A 25,725-nucleotide genomic window follows, 5' to 3' on the forward strand; every position below is an offset into this window, starting at 1 on the left:
CCTTTTTCATTTCCTTCCTCACAATCAGTCCATGTCAACCCCAAAGATCACTCCTAAATCAAGGTTCATAGTGAATGTTTGAATGCAATGCTAGCATGATTCTTTTTTTAATTTTTTGCTTGGTACTGTTAATTTTGTTTTCACATAGCACCTTCTCTCCTCAGGGCCTCTCCATAATGGGAAACAACATTGACATTTCCCTATACTGGGTGAGTAAATGGGAAGATCTCATAGACATCAGGCTATGAAAAACCCATAAATGGAAGGGAAGTCAGATAAGCCAAGGTCAACATGTTTTGGCCAGCTAGAATTTTCTTAAGCCCTATCATCTCCCTTGATGGACTGGGATGACAACACCATGGTGAGCGTGTAATAGTACCACCAGGGCAATGCTTCTATCTACATGGTAGCATGTCCTTTTTTGCTTCCTCATTCACTACAGCACAGCACTTATCACAGCAATTTTATCACAACCACTGCACTTGAAATTGGCTGAATGCCCCCAGCACTTCCTCATACTCTCTTCTCAAAAGAAGTGAGTAGTCATTATCTCATCACTTCTCTTCATCCTCATTCAACTCCAACCTCTGCTTGAGTCATTAGTGAACCTAGATCTCCTGGGTCATAACCATGTTTTCCTCTCTTTATACAAACACAGCAAATGTCATTTGCAAGTTTAAAAAAAATTGATAACCCATCAGCTGGGCTTCATGGTGGATTAGTGGTAAAATAGTTGCCATATTGCTCCTGGTTCAGGATTCAATCATGACCACTGGTTTGTGAGTTTGCATGTTGTCCCTGTGTCTGTATGCATTTATGCTGGGTGCTCTATTTTATACATTTTTTCAAGTATTCCATTTTACTGCAATTGCCAAACAGATTAGAAATTCAAATGCAAAATAAAGTTTGATTGCAAAGTGAAAAAAACATATCATGAGACTCACTGTATGGTATTCAAAGTGATTTTACAGGACAACCTTGATACTCTGCAGATCCTATTTTCCTGCTCTTTCTGATATATATATATATATATATATATATATATATATATATATATATATATATATATATATATATATATATATACACACATACACAAATTACCTCCTCAGATTAAGGACAGTGATTTGAGGTACCACAGCCATGGACTTAATATGGATTCCACTACAATCAAACTTTATAATGTCTCTCTGCTCTGATTGCATTCTTTGCACTTTCAAGAAGATCCTTAACCTGTCAATTCTTTACATTTTCCCAGAATGTCCAGATTTTTACCTCATATTTTTGGTCTGCTCCTCATAATATTTATGGTTTTCTGATAAATTCGTAAGATTTAAAGTCTCTAAATAATCCTAAAGTAATTACTGACAATTGTATTTCAGACTTTAGATCCTTCAGAAAATACATAATAATTCAAAGTCTGTTATTCTAGCAACTTTCTAAGTTTTAGGAGAATTTTTTTTAAAATCTGTCCCTAGTTTACAGCCTTTCTCCACAATTATTTCTGGCTTTGTCCAGAAATCTTGTGCTGAGAGGTTGAGAGGTACACTGGCTGCACTAACATGTCCATACACACAGACATGCCTTCTACGTGGCACACCTCATCACAAAAGGGTTCTCATCCAGGAAAAAAGAGGTCATTGTTCCTCTCTACTCAACACTCATTAGACCCATTAAAGAGTATAACGTCTCTTTTGGAATGTACCTCACAAGATATCTGCAGCAGCTGGAAAGGCCACAGAAGTACCTCACAAAGAGGTTTACTGGCCTCAAACAGATGTCCTACACTGACCGTCTCAAAAAACTTCAGCTTTACTCTGTAGCATATCCCCTACTTTGTGGTCATCTCTGCCTAACAAATAAAGCTATGTCAAACCCAGAGCTGTTGGACATGCTACACCTAAAGAAATCCCAATCCCTCTGAGCTACAATGTTTAGGGACCTAAACCTTGTCATCACAATAAACAGGACCTGCCGGAGGGATAGATTCCTGTCCCAGAGACTTCCCATACTCTGGAACAAGCTACCCATCTATGTCAAGCAAAGTTCCTCATTAGCACTCTTCAAGAAAAATCTTGATGAGTGGATGGGAAATAGGAAATACACCCCGAGGATCACTTCTGTGGCTCTGCCATTTAGAGGGATGACACTCACCCAGTATAGGGAAAATAATTTTCTTGGGTGGCATAAGCCAGGGAATCTTGTTGGCTAGGCTTACTTAGGCCCTTGGGTCGATAGCCTATTACTTACCTATGAACCTATATGTATCTATATATCTATATATATATATATATATATATATATATATATATATATATATATATATATATACAGATATAGATATAGATATACACACTGTAGTCCTTGTGCTTTTTGACACAGCTGCTAATAGTCCATGGCCTAGTCCAGACGTTTGGCCCTCTTAAAGTGTCAGACTGCATCTTTAGATTGGGTGTATTTGTATTCACTGATTTGTTACAACTAGTTTTAAGCTCTCTTATAATGCTTATACCACCCATTTAATTGGAGAACTGATTGTTTATTCCACTTCTCCATATGCTTAACAATAAATTGTTTTCTCCATGTTTCCAGACCCTTTAGTCTTTCTGACCATCTTTTACTGACTTACTTTCTTTTTCAGCCTTATTTAAGTTCCATTCTCCTTAATTAACCTTTGTTTAAATAAATGGAAGTCTTTTTGCTGTTTCAGTGAGTCATAGGTCTTGCTGAAGAGAAGGTAGAAATAAGTGAAACAATGCCATTTTAACAGATGCTGGATCATCTGTGTAATGTAATAGAAAGCTTAATGCATGAGAAGGCAGCTCATACAGTATGAAATTACATCACTGAATTCCTCTACTTTATTCAAATTGGCATGCATAAAAAAACAGAAACAATTTATTGTATGCAAATACAGCCCGCTACCAGAGCATCATCTCCAGACACAATCTCGATAAGAGCATCATTTTATGCTGTCTGGACCCAGAACACAAAAATGAAAAACATGCCAGGTAGCTAGTTTACATTGTAAAGGTTACTTTTCTAATTGGAAATTGTGTGCTGTTGATTAATCACAGCAAAATACTTATATTAATAAACATTGTCTGTATCCATATTCTTCATTTAGAAATATATGTCCTAAAAATATTAAAGAGAATACAAAAATACTGCCCTATCTAACTTTACACATTTGTGATTCAATGTCTGAAAGACACCATATCATTTTGGTGCACAGATTTGTCATTGCCAGTTGAACCTCAGGGAATAAATGCCAAAGCTGAGTAAGTTAATAAACTGCTATTTTATTTTAATGTGGCTATAACATTTCAAACCATATCCTATCCTATCCTGCTTTATTTGCATGTACAGTTTTACCTTGTTTTTGTTGTAACAGGTACAGCTGGCATGATTCTACCTCCCAACCATGTAATTGCCGGCATGGTTTCAGCTTTCATTTATTTCTTTTATTATCACACAGCTGTCTCTCTTTTTTTCTGTCTCTGTTTCTATATCTCTATGTCTCTTTCTCAGTCTGTCTCTCTCACTGTTTGTCACTTTCTTTTTTAAAATGCAGAACTCTGTTGAGCACTGTTGATTTCCTTGAAGTACTAATAGAATATATGGTATCTGTCCTTTCTCTTCTTTCTTTAGAATAATGCACAGTGAGTTCTTCTAGTCTCTCTTTGCATGCCATTAGGTACAGGCCATGAATGACTTTCTTTATGCTTCTCAGTTAAACTGAGGCAGAAGAATTTAAAAATGGAGATGTTTTAACAGAGGAAGCACAGTGCTGGAAAAACATAATCACATTGGCAACTAAATTTTATTCAAACTCTTAAGGAGGCAGTTGAATATTTCACATAGTCTGCAAGGGCCCTGCAAAAGTGTAGGAACTCATTCTTTGCAAACCAGAATCTCCTTTGAGTCTTTGTTTGCTTTTGATGCTTCAAGATATTTTCCTTTTTATTCCTCATGAACTACTTATGAGCAAGCTTAGTTCCCTGTTTTGTTCTAAAATGACACAGGGAAATTCATGCACTGTCTTAGGGTATTCATTCTCTAGTTTGTACGTTAATGATATTTGCTCCAGAAGGCCAGGCTCAGAGGAAATCTCTGGTAATGGTCGAACTCTGACCCTGTGTCAACACAGGAGAGTTGGACCATCAAGAACAGAGATAAACAAGTTAATGAAATAATCCACTGTAGAATCCAACTCAAATGGTGCAGACAAGTTCAAATGACACTTCTCAAAACAGTGATGTAGAGACAGGTGCTGAATTTGTTAATAATATAAGAAGATGATTATGGTAGGCTTTCTAGATCTTGTCCTGGAACTATATAAAACATGTTGGTAGCTGAATGTTAGTGAAACATTTTACCCTTGCCAGTGCAGCATTATAAACAGCCGCAGATATAATGCAGCCTGAAGTTCTGTCCCTGTGACTTGACTCTCACTTTTGGTGTTTAGCCAAATTATTTGAGCAAGTGGTAACAGCTGTATATGGGAATGTCCTGAGGTATCATTTAAAACAGCCATTGGATCATCAGAACCTCCCTAGATTACATCAGCAGGTATTTATTGTTCACTCCTATTGTTGCTTGCCTGTTTGTTTTGCCTCTAGAGCTTCTAATCTGATTCATAGTCAGGGATATATCTCTCTACTCCATAGAGACAGGCTACGTAAACAAGTTAAGCAGTTAAACTTGTCTCACCACATAAACAGCAGCAGCTGTGACATGTGGCTTTTGATGTCATCTTGGTACTGTCGCCACCCAGTAGTACCTTTCACCAACAACATTTGATGCACTTCATTCCCAGCTCTCTTAAGAAGATTGTGTTTAGGTCAGGTGTGCTTGTGCATGCCACATCTACATATTTTGCAATTAAATGTTCACTGTACCTAGTTTATGTCTCCCTCCCCTTGCAGTTCTCTAAAATGGCAGCTTACCATCTCTATGTTAACTAGTAGCATGGTAAAAACTAGCAAAATGAATGTGTATCAGCTAAAGTAAAAATCAACACTCTATCATGGACAGTATTTTATTCAGGTCTACTTTATTTAAACAAAAATGCGTTACATTGAACACCACTCCATCAACACATATACACCGAACCGTGAAATAATCGAACGCATGAAACCGCGAAACTCAAAATACCGAATTGTCATACTTGGCCAACCCCACCGCCCGAAACATACTACCCACCCAAACAAAGTAAATAAACCACAAACATGCACCAACCAAAACCCTACTTCTAACCCTACACTAAACCCCACATACACCACTATCTATGCACTATCCTTAACCCCTCCCTAACTCTAAGGTCCGTAACTACCGCACACTTACCCTACAGAGCTATAGCCAAACAAAATAAATAAACCACACACATGCACTAACCAAACCCCTACCTCAAACCCTACACTAAACATTAAATACATTACCCATCTTACATTACCTATCTATGCACTTACCTTAAATGGCACCCTGATCCTAACCCTAATGTCCGTAACTATCGCACACTTACCTTATGGATCTGTAGCTCAGACGGGCCAACCAAAACACTTTGACATTTCGAATTTCGTGGTTTTGTGGGTTTGATTATTTTGCGGTTTGGTGTGTATGCGTCGATGGAGTGGTGTTCAATGTAACATGTTGTCGTTTAAATAAAGTAGACCCTTTTATTCCACCAGCACTGTTTGCTGTGGTGCAATCTCTGAAATATTGTGGGAGCGGTTATAACCCTTGAATTTGCTCAACTGCTCACAAATAAATTATGGAAAACTAAAATCTTCAGGCTATCAAGGGGATGGTGTCAAAGTCTTCACACTAAACACCACAATGAGCATAGTTTTTGGCCTAACTTCCAAGACCCCTTTCTTAAAAGTCATTCCAGTGGTCACTTGCAAGGAGTAATTGTAATCTGAATAAGATCTTACATTCCATGCACACACACACACACACACACACACACACACACACACACACACACACACACACACACACACACACGCACACACTTTCCAGTTACAGTTCCACTCTTGCTAATACGATGAATAATTATAAACATAAAATGTCCATCTACAGCAGAGATGTCTGGTCAGTTACAGGTAAATGCCAACAGCTTGTCACCAAATAAATAATGCTTTTTAAAGAATGATGTAAGCAATACAGTTAATAGTTAAACATGCAGTGAAGTATAACTTTACTCAGAGAAAATATACAATAATCAGTACTATCTTTCAGCTTGTTTCCTACAGAATCAAGGACAAATCCAAAAATAATTGGAGAAAATCAGGAACACTTTTAACAATTTTAGTTCTATTAAGATTAGAAGGTGACTGAATAAGATAATGTGAATTTATATGCATTCTCTAAAGTAAAATAAGCCTATAATATCATTATTTTGTAGATGTAATTCACCTCACTTTCCCTCCAAATTTCCAGTTTTAGAGGGGCAAGGCAACATTCTAAGCAAATATCAGTGACATCCCTGGAAATTAGAGAAAGTTAAGAGGTATGATGGATTTGAACCAAAGAAGGCACAGGAAAGATAAGTATCTGTCAAGAGCTAAGCCTTCACCTAAATATCTCTTCACTAAAATCATTACTGAGCCCTAAACTGCACTGGCTGGATTTCCAGAATTCATCACAGGCAGAAACAAAAGTGTAGAAAATCTACTCATGGGTCAGTACTCCACAAGCTCCAGGATAGCTCTTTTCCTGGACTGTCTTTTCTATTCAGCTATTTGACATAGACACCCCACCACAGAGAAACCACAGGGGCAGTTAAGTAGAGGCTCACATTTACCTGCGAGTGATTTTGTTTTCCTGCTGTTGTCTATGTGCTAATCATGCCCTAATGTTTTGCACTGAGGGTGGCTACCCCCTTTGCCCCACCCTACCTATGCTACTGATGGAGGCATAGCACAAAAAGCCCTGATTGGTAGAATAGGTAGATTGTAGTCACATGCACTTTTCTTCCTTCCTTATCCTGTATTTCATTTATGTCCCAACATATTCTTGTTCAGCCCATCTCTGTGTTATTTGTACACAAAATATAAAATGTAAAAACTGTCATGGGGATGTAAGGCTAGTCTTCTTAAGATATGCACAAATCAATAACCTAGGAAGTACCAAGGAACCTATATAACTATGAAGCCAAGAATGAACTAAAGGAAGTATGTGGATATACTAACCTGATTATGGAATTTGGGAATAAAAAGAGGCTGAGAGAGTCTTGATCTTGTCTGTTTTGAGAAATCTTAACAGTAAAGGCTAACTATCTGAAGACTGAAAGTAAGAAATAGTGACAACTGAATAACTCAACCCATCTGTCTTGACTGAGGTCTAAAGGAGTCTGAGTTCACTTGAGTTGAATGTACAACATCGTTCTGAATCTTCTGCGTGCACTATAAACATGTCTATAGTAGCTCAAGATAGCTTAATATAATGAGATACATCAGAGCTGGGAGATGACTAAATTATTTTATTGGACACAAAGCAATCATATCTGAAATGCTACTGGAGTCCTATTTAAGAGGCATGAATGTTGAGTACACAATACACTGCATTATAAACAGATATGAGAAACTTTGCCCTCAGGAGATATGGCACGTGTTATAAGATTTTTATTCTCTGGGCCATCCTACCTGTCAGACAAAAAATAATTACTAAGGTTTTTATGTCAAAACTAGTTAACTAAAGCTCAGTCCGTTAGGGAAGAGGGAAAGAACCCAGACTACAACCCAGGTAACCCTCAGACTGATGATACCACAAGAAAGGAAGAACAAGGCATCCTCATCTTTAAGCATAGGTCTACTAGCTTTTGGCTGCCAAACAATTCAAACGCGGATGCACCCCCTTCAATTCAATTAGGCTTCTCCCAGACACTAGCTGGAATTAAGGCCAAGTGTGCTGCCAAACATGGGACTCAGGACAAGCTGAAGTAAGATACTGGAAATTATTAGAAAAGAAGTGGGGGGAAATGTGTTCCTTACAACTATATAGGAGGATTTGAAATTCAAAAGTAGTTAATTTAACTTCAGTTCTAATCACTGTTCCACCTGGATCAATCTCCATTGTTTTTTGCTCTGGTTAGGGATGGCATCTTAGGCCCTTTTGGTGACATGCGTGTCCACATCAGACACTAAAGTGTGGGCTTAGGGTCTAGTAGAACACCATGATGGCCACATGTATGATGGTCTCCCCAACTACCTCTCACCTATGGGGAGCAAACAGACTGATTGATCACAGAGGGCTGATGATAGGTAGGCAAAATGGTAAGAAAAGTAATGCAAAAATAGTACATCAGCACAAATAACATGAGGATCGGAGCTAGGATGGACTTCTTTATGCACAAAGGATAATCTTTATCTTCTTACAGCAGCTGGGAGACCAACACTCTCTCTTTCACTTTACCTAGGGATTGCACTGGTAAACATTACCTATACTTGCTCACTAAGGGTAGATTACATTCTATAGTTTCTAAAAGGCATATTGTATGCTTTTAAAAAAAGAGAGGGTGGAGTTGCATATTTGTGTAAATTTGCAATTGTGTGACATCTACTGTGTGGATTGGTTAAGAGAGGTGCCTATCATGTTTTAAATGGTATATTAAAGTGCTTTCAGATGGTTGTTTAATTATTTTGATGAAGTCTCTGTTTCAGGAGACAAAAGCACTTAATTTTCAGTTTTGTGATAAAGAGTGTGAACCTGGAAGAGCCTGGATCGTTCTTTCTACTATTTGCTGGTGGTTTTTGGTGTTTTACTTTGGATTTAGAGTTTCTGAAAGGCTATAGGGTTCTGTAGGTATCAAGCACTTCCATACTTGTAGCAGATATGTAGTAAGGGAAAGAAACATGCTTATTGTGTTGACAGGAGTGAATCTAAAGAAAAATCAGCATTCCACATGTTTCAGAGTGTACTAGGTAATTCATACTTTTTAATGTATTCTTTTTTCTACAGAGCATTTGGTGATTCAGCAGACAGTAAACCACTTTCCTTCAACTTTCTCCTACTTTTTCACTTTTCCAATTACATAGCCCTTCAAATATAACAAATCAAACAATAATGGTTGTTTACTATAATGAAAATTTTAAACTTTCTACAGATAGATATAATAAATTACCATCAGTACTCTGCTGAATGTTACATTCAGCTATAAAATTTACATTCCAAGAAGAGTTCACTAATTTGCCTGTTGCAGTGACATCATTTGATTTGTTTGCTAAGAACAATACTGTTGGGACACATTTTTTGATTTCAAACTTCCTCTGGTCAGTTGCTGACAACAAGATAATGCATTGCTTCCTGCACATGTACACTAACACTGTATATCAATGGGGCTTCAAGTCATAAACACTGGTGTCATGAAATGATGAAATAATTACAGATAAAGATAAGCTTAAGTTTCTTTATAGTTTATATAATTTCCTAAACAAAAGAAATGTGTGTTAGCATAGAATCTGACTAGGTACTAGGTACTCACTAGGGTACGGAGATGTTAAGACTGCAAACTATATTGTGCAGTGTAGGAATTGATTCGCTCAGTGCAAGTCATAAAATAGTGTACAACCTCCCAAGTTATCACAAGGGTTGTTTGTTAAAAAGACACTAATGCACGTGATATTTATCAAAACAATATGCCTGTTGTGTTTTGTGTTCACTGGCACTTTACCAAAATCTTTTTTCAAGGTTCAATGGGTCCAATTACTTGACTAAGTTCTCTAAGAACATGTGTTGCATTTCTTGTGATGTACTGAGGGCATATGCATGTAACATGATTTCCTTGTATGACCCACTGTTTAGGTGAATCATGCAAACATTTGAATTTTCTGTAGCCTGTTATCTCTAATAGACTGTACATTACATGCCCATAATTAGAGGTGTAATACTTTTTTTTTTTTTACATGGAACTATCCATTAATTATTTGCATTATTCAGATCCAGTTTATTATTGCAAACTCTTTTCAGATCAGTCAGATGACTCTTTGTTAGCTTTTATATATGAGTAGGTAGGCATTTCCATGCAAACCATCTGACAACTGAAACATTATAGGAACATTCTGGCCCTGCTTACTTCTTTCTGTTTCAAATGTATATCTGATCTGGTTGAACATTCAGTATAACAACATAAAATATCCATACCTGTCTACTCCTCCACCTTATCAAATAAACTGCATCATTTTCTGTTTTCACCCATCTCTAAAAGATGCGTTTCAAACATTCTATATAGCCTCAAACTAATGATGCCAAGTAAATAAATTCAGTCTACATGAATCAGATGCTCCTTTTTCCAGCATCACCCTTATGGATTTTGTAGCATTGTTTTCCTAATGTTTTACATTTAATCTGCATATTTTAATTAACACACATCTCAGAGATATGCTAAGGCATTAGATATTATATGAGTGCCTTTATGCTAACAAAAGTGCTTTGGGTTCCATTAATGGATGCAGTAGGGTGGCTTGTTATGCTTTCAGAACAGCTGCAAGCAGCTCTTGCCAAGGAATTAGGGAGGTTTAAGCATTTGACTCTGCCTTTCAAAAGAGCCTCTGTTTTTAGTCAAGTACTGTTCCTCACTATGAGAAACTACTAGAGATTTTTGTTTCTTTTAAAACTGAAATGTTACAGGCTGGTAATTATGCTGTTAAAAACAGAAATAAAAAAATGCCAGCGTTAAGTATCAACTATGGAGGAAGATGTTAAACAGAAATTGAGTTTCTTAAAATTCAAGACATGCTGGGACAATTAAAATACAGTATGCTCAAATCAAAACAAACTCTAAACAGGACATAAGACTCTATGTGCCATGGCATTTTTTAATACTTAATTGCATTCTATGAGTTATCTATTCAATTTAAAGTAGGAGTGATAGTGGAAAAGTAATACATTGCATGCATGACATCAGAGAATACTCATCACGTGCCCATGTATATATTAAAAGGTAAAGTAAAATATACCTACACATGTATTTCAATAAATAATAGAAATGACTACAACAAAGTCATTTTGAAGCAGAATACAGTAAACAGAGATTGAAGCAACAAATAAATAAATGAACAGATTAACAAATAAACAAGACACCAAAGGAAAAATAAAACTATCAGGCACGTTAGAATAAGTAAATATGAAGACAAAAACATGTAAGGTACATTAATTTAATGACATAATACAGTTGAGAAACAAAAGTATGAGAAAAAGGATCAGACAGACCTAAACATAATGCAGGAGCAATAAGGTCAGGAAGATTGTGTGACTTTGTACTACAATTATTTTAGGTCTATTAAAATATATGTTGTACGTGCATGTGCACACACACATGTGCACATGCATACCACACACACACGTGCGCACGCATACATACACACACACACACACACACACACACACACACACACACACACACACACACACACACACACACACACACACACACACACACACACCACACGCACGTGCGTGCATGCACAAACACGCACACATACAAACACACACACACAACTCTGTCTTCAAGTGACTAGACTAACAATGTGACACAGTGCCTGGGTAGTTGCTTAAGCAAGAGTATCATCTGCATGGGAAATGCCTAAGTGCTAATAGTGATTCATCATTCCATAATGCTCTAGAGCACAGGTATATGACACAAAATAAATGTAAATGACTTCTTAGTGAAATGTAAAGAGGAATGAATTCCTAATGGCATGCAGATGCATCTGATGCGAGCGCAGTCATGATTCAATGCTCTTGGGGGGGGGGGGATTACCCGCCAGTAGGTATAAAAGTACAAATTAATTAGAATGCCATCGGGCTGGCCTTCTTGGTGTGCTAGAGCCCTGAATAATTCCTTGATATTTTGTGCTTTCTCTCCAGTCAACTTCCAGGTCATCAGCCTGGTCTCTGTTGACCTTAGAGCCTTCTCTGACCACTGCTTGAAGTTGATTGTGACAACCAGTGGTTTATGCTGTGGGCTAACTGTTTCATTGGGGATGGTTTTGCAATCATTGAGTCTACACCACTGCCCTTTTCTTACATAGTTGCATGTTGCCAATCTTGTATGTCATCTGTGTCTTTTTCTGAACCACTTGTTGGCTGCTATCAAGCCATTTGCTAGGCCGAACCCACGTGTATCATTTTCCTCTTATATCACACTCCCATCACCTATGCATTGTCCAGCTCTCACGGTCATCATTTATCTGCACTCTGTTTATCCGAGTCAGTTCCCTATCTCCATATCCTGCCATTTGCACATTAATCTCTGTTTATCAGTGTTGCTGTTTGTGTACATATCTGCCTTGCACACTGTCATACAACCCTTTACTATACTTATTTCCCTTTTCCCTTTCTGCTTATTTCTATATAAAGCAAAAAAAGTTGTCATATCTTCACCAAAAAAAAAAAAGATTCCCCCCTTCCAGCATTCTGCATATTTCCGGTTTGCTATCAAAATCACAAATGACAATGAATTCCATTCATTTGCACGAATCACAACACCAAAAAATGCAGAGGAAGAAAGGCAGTATGTCAAATTTAATGGTGATTATTCGAATTTGGCATTATTTGACATATGCCTTCCCCTGCACCGTAGAGGAACAGCAATGGATATTGTAGTTTTCAGCAGTATATGCATACTGCACAACAAAGAAGTGCCCATTTTTGAAGGGGGGCAAGCCCCCCTGCACCCCACATCCCCTACAAATTATATATTTCAACTCCGAGATTACACTAAAGTGGGGTAAAGGATACCTTTCTCTATCCGCACTGTACCACAATTTCTAGTCTTAAGGTTGACAGCATATGTGTGAATGCACAGTGCATTCACTGAACCTGGGACTTGAACCCATGTAGGTCAGCAACACGGAAGTCAGCCAACTGTTATTCGACTTTCTGTATTCGCTGAACCTACACTCAGCATTTTGACAGTAAATCACATTTCCATATATTGTCCTTCTGTGTATCCCTCTGCTTGCAGCATTTCCCTTTTTCCTACTGCTCAATACACGTCTTTCCTAACATTTTATGCACCTGATCAGAGGTATAGGTAAGACAAGCTAAAGAGGGAAGCCATCTGTCTGCAAGGCATCAGGGGGCACGATCATGAGATGCCAACTGGGTGTTAGAGTTGCAGTTGTGGTCCCAATGAAAAACGTCAGAGTTCCATGAGCAGTACCAGCATTCAGAAATGAATGCGAAAATTGAATTCTCAATCAGGGCCAAAGTTTTTCAGTACACTTTTTTGGTATTTAGACACTTTTTTTGTTTTTGATGTTGATGATCCTCAACTCAAAGTAAAAGATCTTGTTTTTTTTTTTATCCTCCAGTTGGAGAAGAAGACCTTTTTTTTTCTTTTGAATGCCAGATCAAGAAGCCACACCGGTTATCAAAAAAGCTAACTATGGCACTGCATCTGCTAGGCTTCCACACACAGACCTTATAGCACTACATTTGCAAATACTGCATGGCTATGTAACTTTATACAAGATTGTGGGCTGTCTTGTCAGGGAATATGCTAACATACACAACCTAGCTAATACACGGACTGCTTTGGTTTTGAAATACAATGTGGCAAGGCACCACCTTATATGGCCTGTGGTTTGCATTCCTCTGTATGTGATTCACTGTACAGATGTGCTGCTCATTTATGTACCCTGAAGCATACCAATTTGCACATATGCACTATGTGATTCACTTTACAGATGTGCTCCTCATTTATGTAGCCTGGAGCATACCAATTTGCACATATGCACTATGTGATTCACTGTACAGATGTGCTCCTCATTTATGTAGCCTGGAGCATACCAATTTGCACATATGCACTATGTGATTCACTTTACAGATGTGTTGCTCATTTTTGTAGCCTGGAGCTTACGAATTTGCACATATGCTCTATGTGATTCACTTTACAGATGTGCTGCTCATTTATGTACCCTGAAGCATACCAATTTGCACATATGCACTATGTGATTCACTTTACAGATGTGCTCCTCATTTATGTAGCCTGGAGCATACCAAGTTGCGCATATGCACTATATGATTCACTATACAGATGTGTTGCTCATTTTTGTAGCCTGGAGCTTACGAATTTGCACATATGCTCTATGTGATTCACTTTACAGATGTGCTGCTCATTTATGTAGCCTGGAGCATACCAAGTTGCACATATGCACTATGTGATTTACAGTACAGATGTGCTGCTCATTTATGTAGCCTGGAACATACCAAGTTGCACATATGCACTATGTGATTAACTTTACAGATGTGTTATTTATGTAGCCTGGAGCATACTTAGTTGCACATATGCACTAAATGCTCCAATTTTGCATACTGAGTTACTTATATGCAGCTATGCACTACTCCTGAGCTGTGCAAGCCTTACACAAAAGTAAAGTACATGAATCCTGTCTTTTATCTTCATACAAAGACTCCTGCTTCATTCTGACACATATAGTTTCTTGTTCTTTCCTAAATCAATAAGGACTCAATACCCCAAGTACCTGTTTCCTAGGGAGCCCAGGGAGTGTCAAAATACTTAACTCATTCACTCCAACGGAGCTCAGGAAGTTTGCACTGTAACTTCCAATGTGTCCTCACATTTCAAACAAATGTTCATACCTCTGTAACCATAAGGATTAGTAAAGAAGTATAAATGGCAAACTCCTCAGCACAAACTGTTTTTTATAGTGGTAGTATTGTTTAGGTTCTAGATCTTAAACCAAATGTTAGTCACACTAAGCACAGTAACTATTACATTTATAACATTTTGTAAAAAACTTACAGCATCTCAACAACCACTCATGTTACAGACATACAGTATATATGTCAATAAAATTGCATTCATCTAGCTGAGAGCTTTCATATGAGGCTAAGGATTTCTGCCTGCATTACTTGGTTGTTGAGATATTTAGAAAAATGTGAAAATTACATGTATAAAAATTAATATCATAAAAACAACAGTTAATATCTATTTACTTGCACTAGACAAAGGTTAAATATTAATGCAATTGAGTTTGCCATCGTGTAAGCTTTACAATGAAATATTTTAGAACTTTGTACATAGCATGGTTTTGGAATTATTGTTGCAAATATGAACAAGCAATATTTGATGCCTATAGGCGTCAGTAGAAGTTTACTGCAGATGCAAATGGAGGCATCACTTGGATATAATGAGTTAAACTGTTTGATTAGAGTTCCATTATATGGTTACAGCAGTTCTATCACTTCCTGCACTGGTGGTTATTTTCTTTCTTTCTTACAACATTAGGCTAACTCCAAGCTCATCTGATACTGTTTTTTTTCTAAAACACTTTTCAGTGGCACTGATATAAGAATGTAAAAATGCTTGTAAAGGATGGCAAGAAATGTTATGTTTGCCCACTTAAGGGTGTACTTGGATTGGCATCTTATGGACCCCATAATCACTTGCCTAGTATGTGTCTATGTTTTTATGTAGTCATAATACTAAACAAGTACTGCACGCAGCAGTTACTACTTGGAAGATAATTTCTAACCATTAAACCCATAACGATACCTTTTATAATGTATGTTGCAATGCATGTGTGAGCATCTTTGGAATCTAAATACTCTTGTTAGCAATCACAGCACAGTATTTTCAGGTTAGGATTCTAATGAAATTCCAGCATCCCTAATCATCGATAATAAGTTTATACAAGGCATGGGTGAAATGTCCAGAGTACTGGTCATGGAAGGAAGATCATGTCACTCAATAATGCTGAATTGATTTGCAGAATCCATATGATTGTAAGGAATGCCACCTTCCTTTAGGTTTAAAACCTGACAATTTCTAGCAGTCTGAGTAAGAGGCAGTCTTTGTCCATCCATACACGGCAGATCAGCATTTCAAAACTAATTTTCATCATTGAAAAGTGATGAATGCAAACTGAGCGTAATGGGAAAATCAATTACAAGTTGTCTCAGTAACACTATTCATCTTGTTACTCGTCACTACCTCAGCAAGATTTATTGTTATGTCTCTAGTGGGCAGAAATCTATCTGTGAGTTGTTGCTTCTCTGAATAATGTACTGTAAAGTTATTTATGACAGTGCTGCTTTTGTGAATTACAACATTTATTTTCTACATTTTACATCAATAAAGGGAATAAAAGGTGAACGTGGGTTTCCTGGCCTTCCGGGAGAGAAAGGAGACGAGGTAAAATCATTTATATTCTAAACATTATTTTTTTTGCATGTGTTCTAATGTACTAGGACCCTCCTTCCCCCAAACGCACACACACACAAACACACATACCAGCACACATAAATACACATTTTTTTATTGCAAAATGTTCTCTGTTTAATTAGTTTAAAGAAACTTAAATATTCAAGCCTAATTTCTTGATACAATACATTTTGACTGTTTTTTGGGCAGATTAATTTTTGGTTCCTGTTTGTACAAATGCATAACTCTGCCTTTTCTTCTTACATTTATTTTGGATTTGTATATTAAGAAGTATATTTTTAGTATATACTTGGTACATTTGTGATTCTATCTGTGCCTAATTATTTGCATTACAGAGTTCTACCAGTTGCAGAAATGAATGAAGCACTATTTCAAAACTAATGACAGCCCTAAACAACTTCTCCATACTGTTGCATAGCTTTGTTCTTGCACAGCAACATATTGCTATGTGAGATGAAGGCATTACTAAAGCAAGAGACATATGCTGGTTTGGAGCATCCTTTTCATACAGCAACAAATTCTACCATATTCTGTGCTAAGGAACTCATAAGTGCATAACTGCATAAGAGTATTTTGACACATCTCCGTTCTTCTCACTATCTCACGTTACACACAGAGATACAGAGACACATTTACACACACATATACATGCACTCACATACACATACACAAACACATGCATGGACACACACACATGTACACAAACACAAAGTTTGAAGCATAAGGTTATAACCTTCTTAGGCAGCCTATCTCAAAATTCTTCAGTTATATACCAATCCACAACATATTAAACCACTGTTAAATTTTTCATGCCAGAAGAACCATAAATATTAAATAGTTTTTTGAAATGAAGAGTGTGTAACCTCTTGAGGATATGGAAAGCATGAATGTCACTGCTTTTGTTTCTTTAACATACACAGCTTTTGTAGTGACTAACAAAAAGTTATCATCAACTTTAAATATTTTGATGTCAGAACAGTTTGACAGGAATATCTTACAGTGAATTACATCATAAACTACTTGCATACATTCATTTTCAAATAGATAGACAATGATTTGTTCCATAAAGGTATTTATTATAGAAATCCAGTCCTATAGAAATTTTATATATTGTGTTGCAAACTTGCATGTGAGATATTCTCGCAATAATGGTTATCAGTAAAAAGGGAAAATCTTATTATCACCTAGGACTAATGCTCGTACCACAGAATAGCATGTTGCATTTGTCTGATAAAACTTATTCTGGTGGACTATCTTATGTTGCTGAGCTGGATTTCCATTTTTGAACATACCTGTATCAGATGCATTTTGGGTTTACATAGGCCAGATTCGTCCCACATCCTTAAAGAATCAGTATAGCAATATGCAGCTGACATGATTTGTTTCAAAGCCATGATCTTACTGTCCTGCTTATTATGATTTTGTAAAGTCTCCTGATAGGTTTCTTAGCAATAAACTTAGGGAGTTAGTCAGCAATTAAAAAAAATGCATTTAGTGCATGGATTGTAACAAATGCATTCCTAAAACATCAGAAAGACAAGCTTGTTAAGCACATCTAAGTGCTGTACAGTGGTAGCTGATGACTGTAAAGCAAGGCAAAGCTGCAGGAAGCAACTGAATAGGTAGGGCCAAATGCAATGGGATGGAGTTCTATCACACCAGATCAATAACCATTGCCTGTGATCAAATAACAGATGGAGTCATTCACTTTCATCCAGAGGCTGAGTCACTATATACCTATTCATTATAACCACTTTATCAACTAGAAACACCTTAGATGTCTGGGCACAATCAACAAGGCCAGGCTAGGTAAAATGGAGCCAAAGATAAAGGTTCATAGATGTATGTGAGGCTACCAACCACTAGAACCCTTATAAGGCTAGCTGTACAATCCCAATGTGACCTACAAATTTGATTTCTATAGGTGGTGATTTACTGACTGCTTCTGTCCATCAAGGCAAAGGAGCTAGACCAGTGGTGAATTTCTGATTACCTACCATTCATCTTCAAGGACTTCAGGGGACTCCCTGCTACTGACTAGTCTGCTGTATACTTTCCCAGTACCCTCCCCCATTATCCCCTCATCCTGGCCCTACATCATCCATATAGATTATTTACTTCTTGCATATCCATACTTTGCCTTACTTTCTAGCTCCCCCATACTTGTAAAACTCTGTAACTGGCCAAGATTATAGTATAATTTAAGTCTATAGGAAGTCACTCAACTAAGCCAGGGGTCTTAGGATTGCTAGACATCCAGAAGTTAGATTTCTAAATGATCTGATGTTCAACTGAGAGCTTTCTTACAAACTTTCGATTTAATGACGATGGCTTGAACAAAAACATTTTTCTTTCAAAGAACAGTAAGTTATGTCTTAAGCTTAATGTTCAAAGATAAGAAAATAGTAATCCCCTGTTAAACTGAAAAGATAAATGCAGGATATTTATATCTTATCTGGAAACAGTGCCTGCCTTCCTACCCCTCCAAAATGATATAGTGCCTTCTGTGTACCCCTCTGATCTTTAGATTGAAATAAAAAGTAAAAGAATGCATTGTCAGAAGCATATATTATACGGTCAAGTGTCTGAGAAAAGAGACCAAAGGACACACACACACAAACACACACACACACACACACACACACACACACACACACACACACACACATGACCATCAACTGCAGACAGTTGTATGACTGTGACTGTGCACCTCATATGTTTGATTGCAATCAAATGAATGAATAAATATACAAATAACTGATTCACAAGAATTTATCCTCTTCTTAGTTCACTGCTATCAGAATACAGTGCAAGCAACTGTAAACTCCCCATCATATATATCTACACTTCTTATCACTCAGGAAGAAATTTAAAAAATGATGGCAGACAAAGGACCAAAATCAGCGACAGCTATTGCTTTTATATGTTTAGACACTTTCTAGAATAACCGGCTTTGCTGTAGCATGCTTTCTTGAAAGCTATTAAGCGATAATGGAGAACAATGAGCTGTGCAGAAGTTGCAGTCAAGAAAGCAGACTCCAATATCTCCTATGGCAGTAATACATAGTATTTTTTCATACTCATGAAGCCTTTATCTCCTGAATTAATAGAACAAGGTTTTGCATATATATTTCCTGACCAATAAGAAGAATGAAACGCTGGTGACTTGTCAGTAATGGGTGACTGTAATCATCAGTGATGAGGCAGGATCGGGCATGTTACAATGTAAATAGAACAATGGGGCTTGCATCAAAGTGCATTCTGAATGATAGTTATGAAACTCCAATGTGTAGCACTAACAACTGATTTTTATCTATAGTGATTTACCAAAACATATGAGGGCAAGATAAAAATATAATGCAAAGATCGGGGGTATTCTGCAAAATCTGACATTTTAAAAATATGTTCTATGGTATTATTCGCAGTTTAGGAGGTAAGCAGTGGTAAGTGCTTAAGAAGGGTAACAATCATTTTTAAGTTTGTCTACTTAAAGGTACAGTGAATCTGATGGTGATTTTTTTTTACTTGTTAAAATACTGTGGTAATAGTTTAGAATGCTACAGCAGCAGTACTCAGTTGTTAAACTATGCTACTTCTGTAACTTTCTAAGCAGCAGGAACACACTACCACGGTCCACTGTTCTCCACTATTGATAGCTGATAAATCTGAAATGGAAATGTCTGTCATCGTTATTAGTGAGTGTTGTCCTTATTTTTTTGCCAGAAAGTACACAAACATTAAAAAGAATAGACAGAAATATGATGCAAAAAATCAGATATATTCTGGAAATGCAAGGACAGTTGAGAGCAGTCACTAAAGGGATAAATAAATAAATATATGTCCCCTAACACACACAGCTATGACTGTGAATAAAAGTCATTTATATGATTGTACTCCTCAGATCTTTGATTACAGTCAAATGAATGGATATAAATACTGGCATAACTGTCATACAAAAATTTATCTTGCCAGCTCACTGCTGTCAGAATACAGTATGCAACTCACTGCACACAACCCCCCCCCCCCAAATCACTCAACCTGTTATCTCATGAATCTGGGGGAAAACTAAAATAATGTTAAACAATGGACCTAAATTAGCAGACCAATATATAAGGCAAGAAAAACAAGCATCAGAAACATTCTGTGAAATCAGGAACAGCCAAGAGCATCTACATCACTTAGACATATACACCCCCATAAATAAAGTAATTCTTACATTCTTTTACATGCTGGCAGTAGCAGGAATACTGCCAGCAAACAAATTCTATACTTAAATAAATGCATAAATTAACAGCTAAATAAATAAATAAAAAGAAGAAAAATCTTCCTGTACTCTTTCCTCTGAATTCAAACATTTACATCCTTTATTTTAAGTCTTGGGCTCTCTCAGTCAAAAAAGCAGCGTGAGCCAACTGTCAAAGTAGTTTACTGTTTCATGATGCAACCCAGATGGATACTTGTTGAGTGGCATTTCCTACATCCTCAACAAAAGCATGAAAGATCACCACGGTTTGGTGGATTAAGTTTGCAGAGTAGAATAAGCCATTTTTATTTTTTCTTTAACATTGTCAGCATGTGTGGAGTTCTGAGAAACAGGAATTAAACAGAATGTCAATTTTCTGTATTTTAAAAAGAGTGCTTTTTTTATTATTTTTTTTTTTGTTGCTGTTTTTGTTTTTGTTTTTGTTAATGGGGAGCTGCAGCCTGGCAACCAGTGCCAATGACCTTTCCTACTGGTGGATCAGATCTCATTTGCATGCTTGGGACTGACAGCAGAAAGTGTTGGACAGAATGGGGATGAATGTAAAACAGCTTGTAAAAGCTATTAAAGCTTTATTCTGCTATACTTATAAACAAAAAGTGTGGCAGAATGAAGTGTGTAATAGTTTTTGAAGCTTTTGTGGTCTTCAGAGAGATACTTAATTTCTGTCTTCTGTATGTTTGACAAAGCTAAAGTGTTCTACCAGGTTTCTAAAGCTTTTAAAACTGGTTAAGCACTTATTGTTTCTACACGTTTTCTGTAACTGGTTGTACATGGAGCAGATAAAGCTCCAGACACAATAAAAGATTATTATTGGGATACCGACCATAACCGTTTATCATCACTTTTTAAATTGGAAGCCAAAATTCTCCTCATGTGCTTTTCTCTCAGGGGGATTTCTTGGGATCTGTGTCTCAAACACATAATAAGCTGGGTGTGACTTGATTATAATCAGCTATATTTATCAAGTTACTGAAACCATTTCTTTGAATTTTAAGGAACTTTCCTGATTCGCTTAGTTTTACACAAACACACACACATACACACACACACACACACACACACACACACACACACACACACACACACACACAGACACACACACACACACACACACATTTGTATGCTGACATTGACCATTTCAAAAAGTGAATAATATTTAGACTGCACTTTTTGTTTTTATTTTGACATTTGACAAAGTGATTTATATAGTGAGATGATACAGAAAGATCTGAAGAAAAATACTAGAGGTGGTTTATGTTGAAAATTACACCAGCTGAGCAATGTATGGCAACTAATGGCCAATTTATTTGGTGGGTAGTGAGATTTGTTCTTTGTCCTCTGGCTCTTCGCCCATCATTCCTCCTAGGAGACAAGAGTAAGGTTCTCTCTTTCCCTGGCCAAAGCAAAATCCCTGTATCCATTAATTCCTTGTTTTGGGAAGAGCTCTCATAAGCACTTTCATTACTTTTGGAGGTGTGAGTTGGAAGTTTCGGAGTGGACTATCCCAACATCACTTGGGGGCACCTTACCGTTACCTTTGCTACCCCTCCCCATATTGACCTGATTTCTATAATTGTTGCTGTCCTGTGGAGTACATATGTATGTTGTCCATACATATACACATATCATGCCCCCCCACACACACACATGAATGTATGTGGTTTAAAAATGCATATTCTAGATTATTTGCATTATATTACTTTAGACTCTATGCAGTTTATCTCAATTGTTTTGAGCATGCTATATGCTGTCATTTCACCTTCTTCAGGACATTTTGCAGATGAACCTCTACCACTCAAAAAATGAATGGCCAATCAGTTTTTAATAAATAACTCAATGAACCACCATACAGTGTGGAAAAGCCAAAAAGTATCATCAAACACAAAAAATAAAAAAGAAAGGGCACACCACAATGCTGAAAAGTGAAACACTGCTTTATTTAAAAGTGAACCAAACGACTAAGCGCTTTCACCTGCATATCCCGAGCTTCATCAGAGTCATAAAAATTAAACATCACTTCCCTTTTATAGCTTATTAAAGTGACATCACACAATGTTAATTGCTGCCATTAAAACTGAAGAAACTTTCAGTATATTTAAAACATTTATTAAAACTCTTGTTGTATCCACACTCAAACCCCAAATGAACAACATACAGCAAAGACAAAAACATATAAAAAGTAAATGTGGACATTAAATACTATTAATCAAATATTCAAAGCTCTCTGTTTTAAAAGTGGAACAATAGATATGTTGTCATTAATACCTGGAAAAATTCTGGCATTGAGTCTTAGTTGCCACCTTGTCTCACTTAGCTCTAAGGCCAGCTTGTAATCACCACTCATCTGGTTTATCACCACCCGGTCAGTAATGGAAAATAAAAATCTTCTAAAGTTAGTGCAAATGTTTGAATGATTGTAAAGTGCACTGACAGTTTTCTTATTTTTGATGTCCCTAACATGCTCGGCAATTCTATCCTTGAGTTTACAGGTAGTTTTCCCCACATAGAATGCCGAGCATGTACTGCACGTTGCTATGTATACCACATTCATGGTAGTACAGGTACATCTACCGGGACAATCAAGGGTACGGTGGTAACCTTCCACAGCCACATAAAGGCCATTATTAATAAATTTACAATGATTACAGTGTCCACATTTAAACAGCTGGGACCTGTAATGTTTAGTTGTTTTTGACCCATTCGTTTCCAGCAAATCTTTCACATTACTGCCTCTACTATAAACGATATGTGGCTTGTCACCTAGTTTGTGTCTAAGTGTTGCATCAAAACAAATGTCCCAAGCATAATATTTCTAAACAATCATGGTTGTATTTTACTACCATAACCTTGTTGTTTACTTGCACTTTGTTGTTGTCATCTGTAACACTAGCATCTCGGGTCAATATGGGAAAAAACAAAGTGGACCTACACCTGTATACTTCTCTTTTGATACGTAATAACATTTTAATAGGGTAACACCTATTCATGAACATTAAGGTCAATTTGTGTATCTCACTTCTAAATTCACTGTCATCACTAATGAGCCTTGATAATCTACACATTTGACCCTTCACAACTCCCTTCTTCTGATGGGGAGGATGGCAACTGCCATAGTGAAACAACCCATTAGAAAAGGTAGATTTTCTAAAAATTGTGGAGGTCAAAAAGCCATCTTTTTTCCTAAATAGAATATCTAGGATGAATTCTGTGAGTGAATTATAGGTAACTAGTGTTATTATTCAAATACTGCAAAAATTCTTCTAACTCACTTTCAGTACCTCTCCATAGTACCAGTATATCATCCAGAAATCTCAGATATTTTGATATTTTGTGCATAAATTGAGACTTAAACACAAAGTGGTTTTCCCAATCTAATAAAACCAAGTTTGCAAAAATGGGGTCACATTTCACCCCCATTGCAACCCCCGTGATTTGCCAAATGTATTCCCCCTCAAAAAACAAAAAATTGTTTTCTAAGACAATTTCCATAAGTCTGGTAACAAAGTTTACTTTGGCATTTGATAAAATACCAGAATCAAACAAACATTTCTCAGAAGCTTGTATACCTTCTTCATGGGGAATCACAGAGAATAAATTGACCACATCAATGGCAACAAATATCACATTGTCAATCAAACCCACATCTCTCAACATCTTGAGGCAATGCCATGAGTCTTCAAGGATGTGGTCAATCTTCACAGTAACAGATTTACTATAGTGGTCAATGTAAGCGGCCAATGGTTCTGTTTTAGAGCCTCTGGCTGCCACTATAGGCATAAATGAGGGGTTGTGTACACATCTGTGGATCTTTGGTAACCCAAAAACCACAGGAATGATAGGCTCATTAACTGTAAGGTACTCATATTCAGTACTGTCAGCTATATCCTGACAAAAGGCATCAAATAACTCACTGTCAATCTTGGAGTAGGAATAATGTACCTCATTCCTAGAAACCCTTGAGTAGGTGGATGGGTCATTCAAAATTCCAAATACCTTTATGCTGTAGTCAAAATTTGACATAACCACTATCCCACCCCCCTTGTCAGGTTTCATAAACCTGGTAGTCTTGTTGTTCTTCATATCAAGTAATGCCTTCCTCTCTTCTTTATTAAGATTACCACTAAAATTCCCTTTCTTAGCACATTGTTTCCTAAATTCAGTCTCACATAAAGATTCAAACATCATAATATTCTTGTTGTAAGAAAATGTTCTGGCCCTTTTTAAACCAACCATAGTATTCATATTGTCCTGTGGCAATAGTAATTTTAAATGTAATTGATGTGTGTAGAGACGCAGATTCAGCAATAAAGAAGCAATATCATTTCTGTAAGTTGGAACAGATGACAAACCTTTACTTAACATCTCACAATGTACAGGGGTCAACTCCATTTCAGTGAAATTGTACACCTTGAAATCACCATGCACCAAAATATTAACATTGTTGTTACGTGTTAATTCAAACATTTCAGAAATTGCATTAACATTTTCATGTACATCTAATAATGATAATTCACACCCCCCTTTCTACCCCTCTGGTTGTATGTCCATCGATTCTGTTGGCTATAACCCTTCCGAACATTCTGGTTCTTTAAACATTCCCATCTCCTTGGTACAGGGGGGATTGTTCTAAAAAAACATTCCTCATAACATTCAGGATCATACATGGGCATCTCCCTGTCATTACCAGTAACATTAAACTGTGTATTGTTTACCCTTTTTACATGCAATTTGTTGTTCCTGCTATTTTCAATGCCAGAAGCTACACTATGGCCATTGTCAACACAGCTTTTACCATAAATATTTCTGTTAGAGTAATCATGCATGTCACGTTGAATTTTAATTTGTTTTTTTGAAATGTTATCTTTTACAAACTTCTCTACATCAGCCAAAATTTTGTCATATTTCTCTTTGTACTCACAGAACAATAAATCACTAGTGATGTTAGAATTATAAGAAACAATGTCCTGTTTTAGTGTAGTCAATTTACTGTCATTGTCCTTCATAATGATATGCATTACCTCTAAACCGGTTTTGTCATAAAGTTCCACAAGTTCCTAGAAAGCTGGCGAACCCTCATCAATCCCATTAAGTAATTTCCACAAATGAAGACCTTTCAGTACTTGTTTTAGCCTCAAAGATTCTGCCAAGAAACCGTTGTCCAACTGTAAACCACGATATTTCCGACAAGTTTTTGTGTTATATGTGTTAGACCCCTCCCCTTGTAGGATCTGTGTGTCCTTCAGAGAATTGATAGCTTCAAGATTGC

General features: G+C 36.9%; 1 protein-coding gene across 1 annotated transcript in view; it reads left to right on the plus strand.

Moving 5' to 3' along the window:
• Positions 1-25,725, plus strand: part of COL19A1 (collagen type XIX alpha 1 chain) — a gene marked incomplete in the record, with an annotated part of 3,251,042 nt that overhangs the window by 2,588,227 nt on the left and 637,090 nt on the right. The window contains 1 exon segment of the mRNA XM_044063894.1: positions 16,112-16,165. Coding sequence (XP_043919829.1) covers positions 16,112-16,165 — 54 coding nt within the window.

The sequence above is a fragment of the Protopterus annectens genome, chromosome 2.part2, assembly GCF_019279795.1.
Source record: "Protopterus annectens isolate FY-2018-M chromosome 2.part2, PAN1.0, whole genome shotgun sequence".
NCBI lineage: Eukaryota > Metazoa > Chordata > Ceratodontiformes > Protopteridae > Protopterus > Protopterus annectens.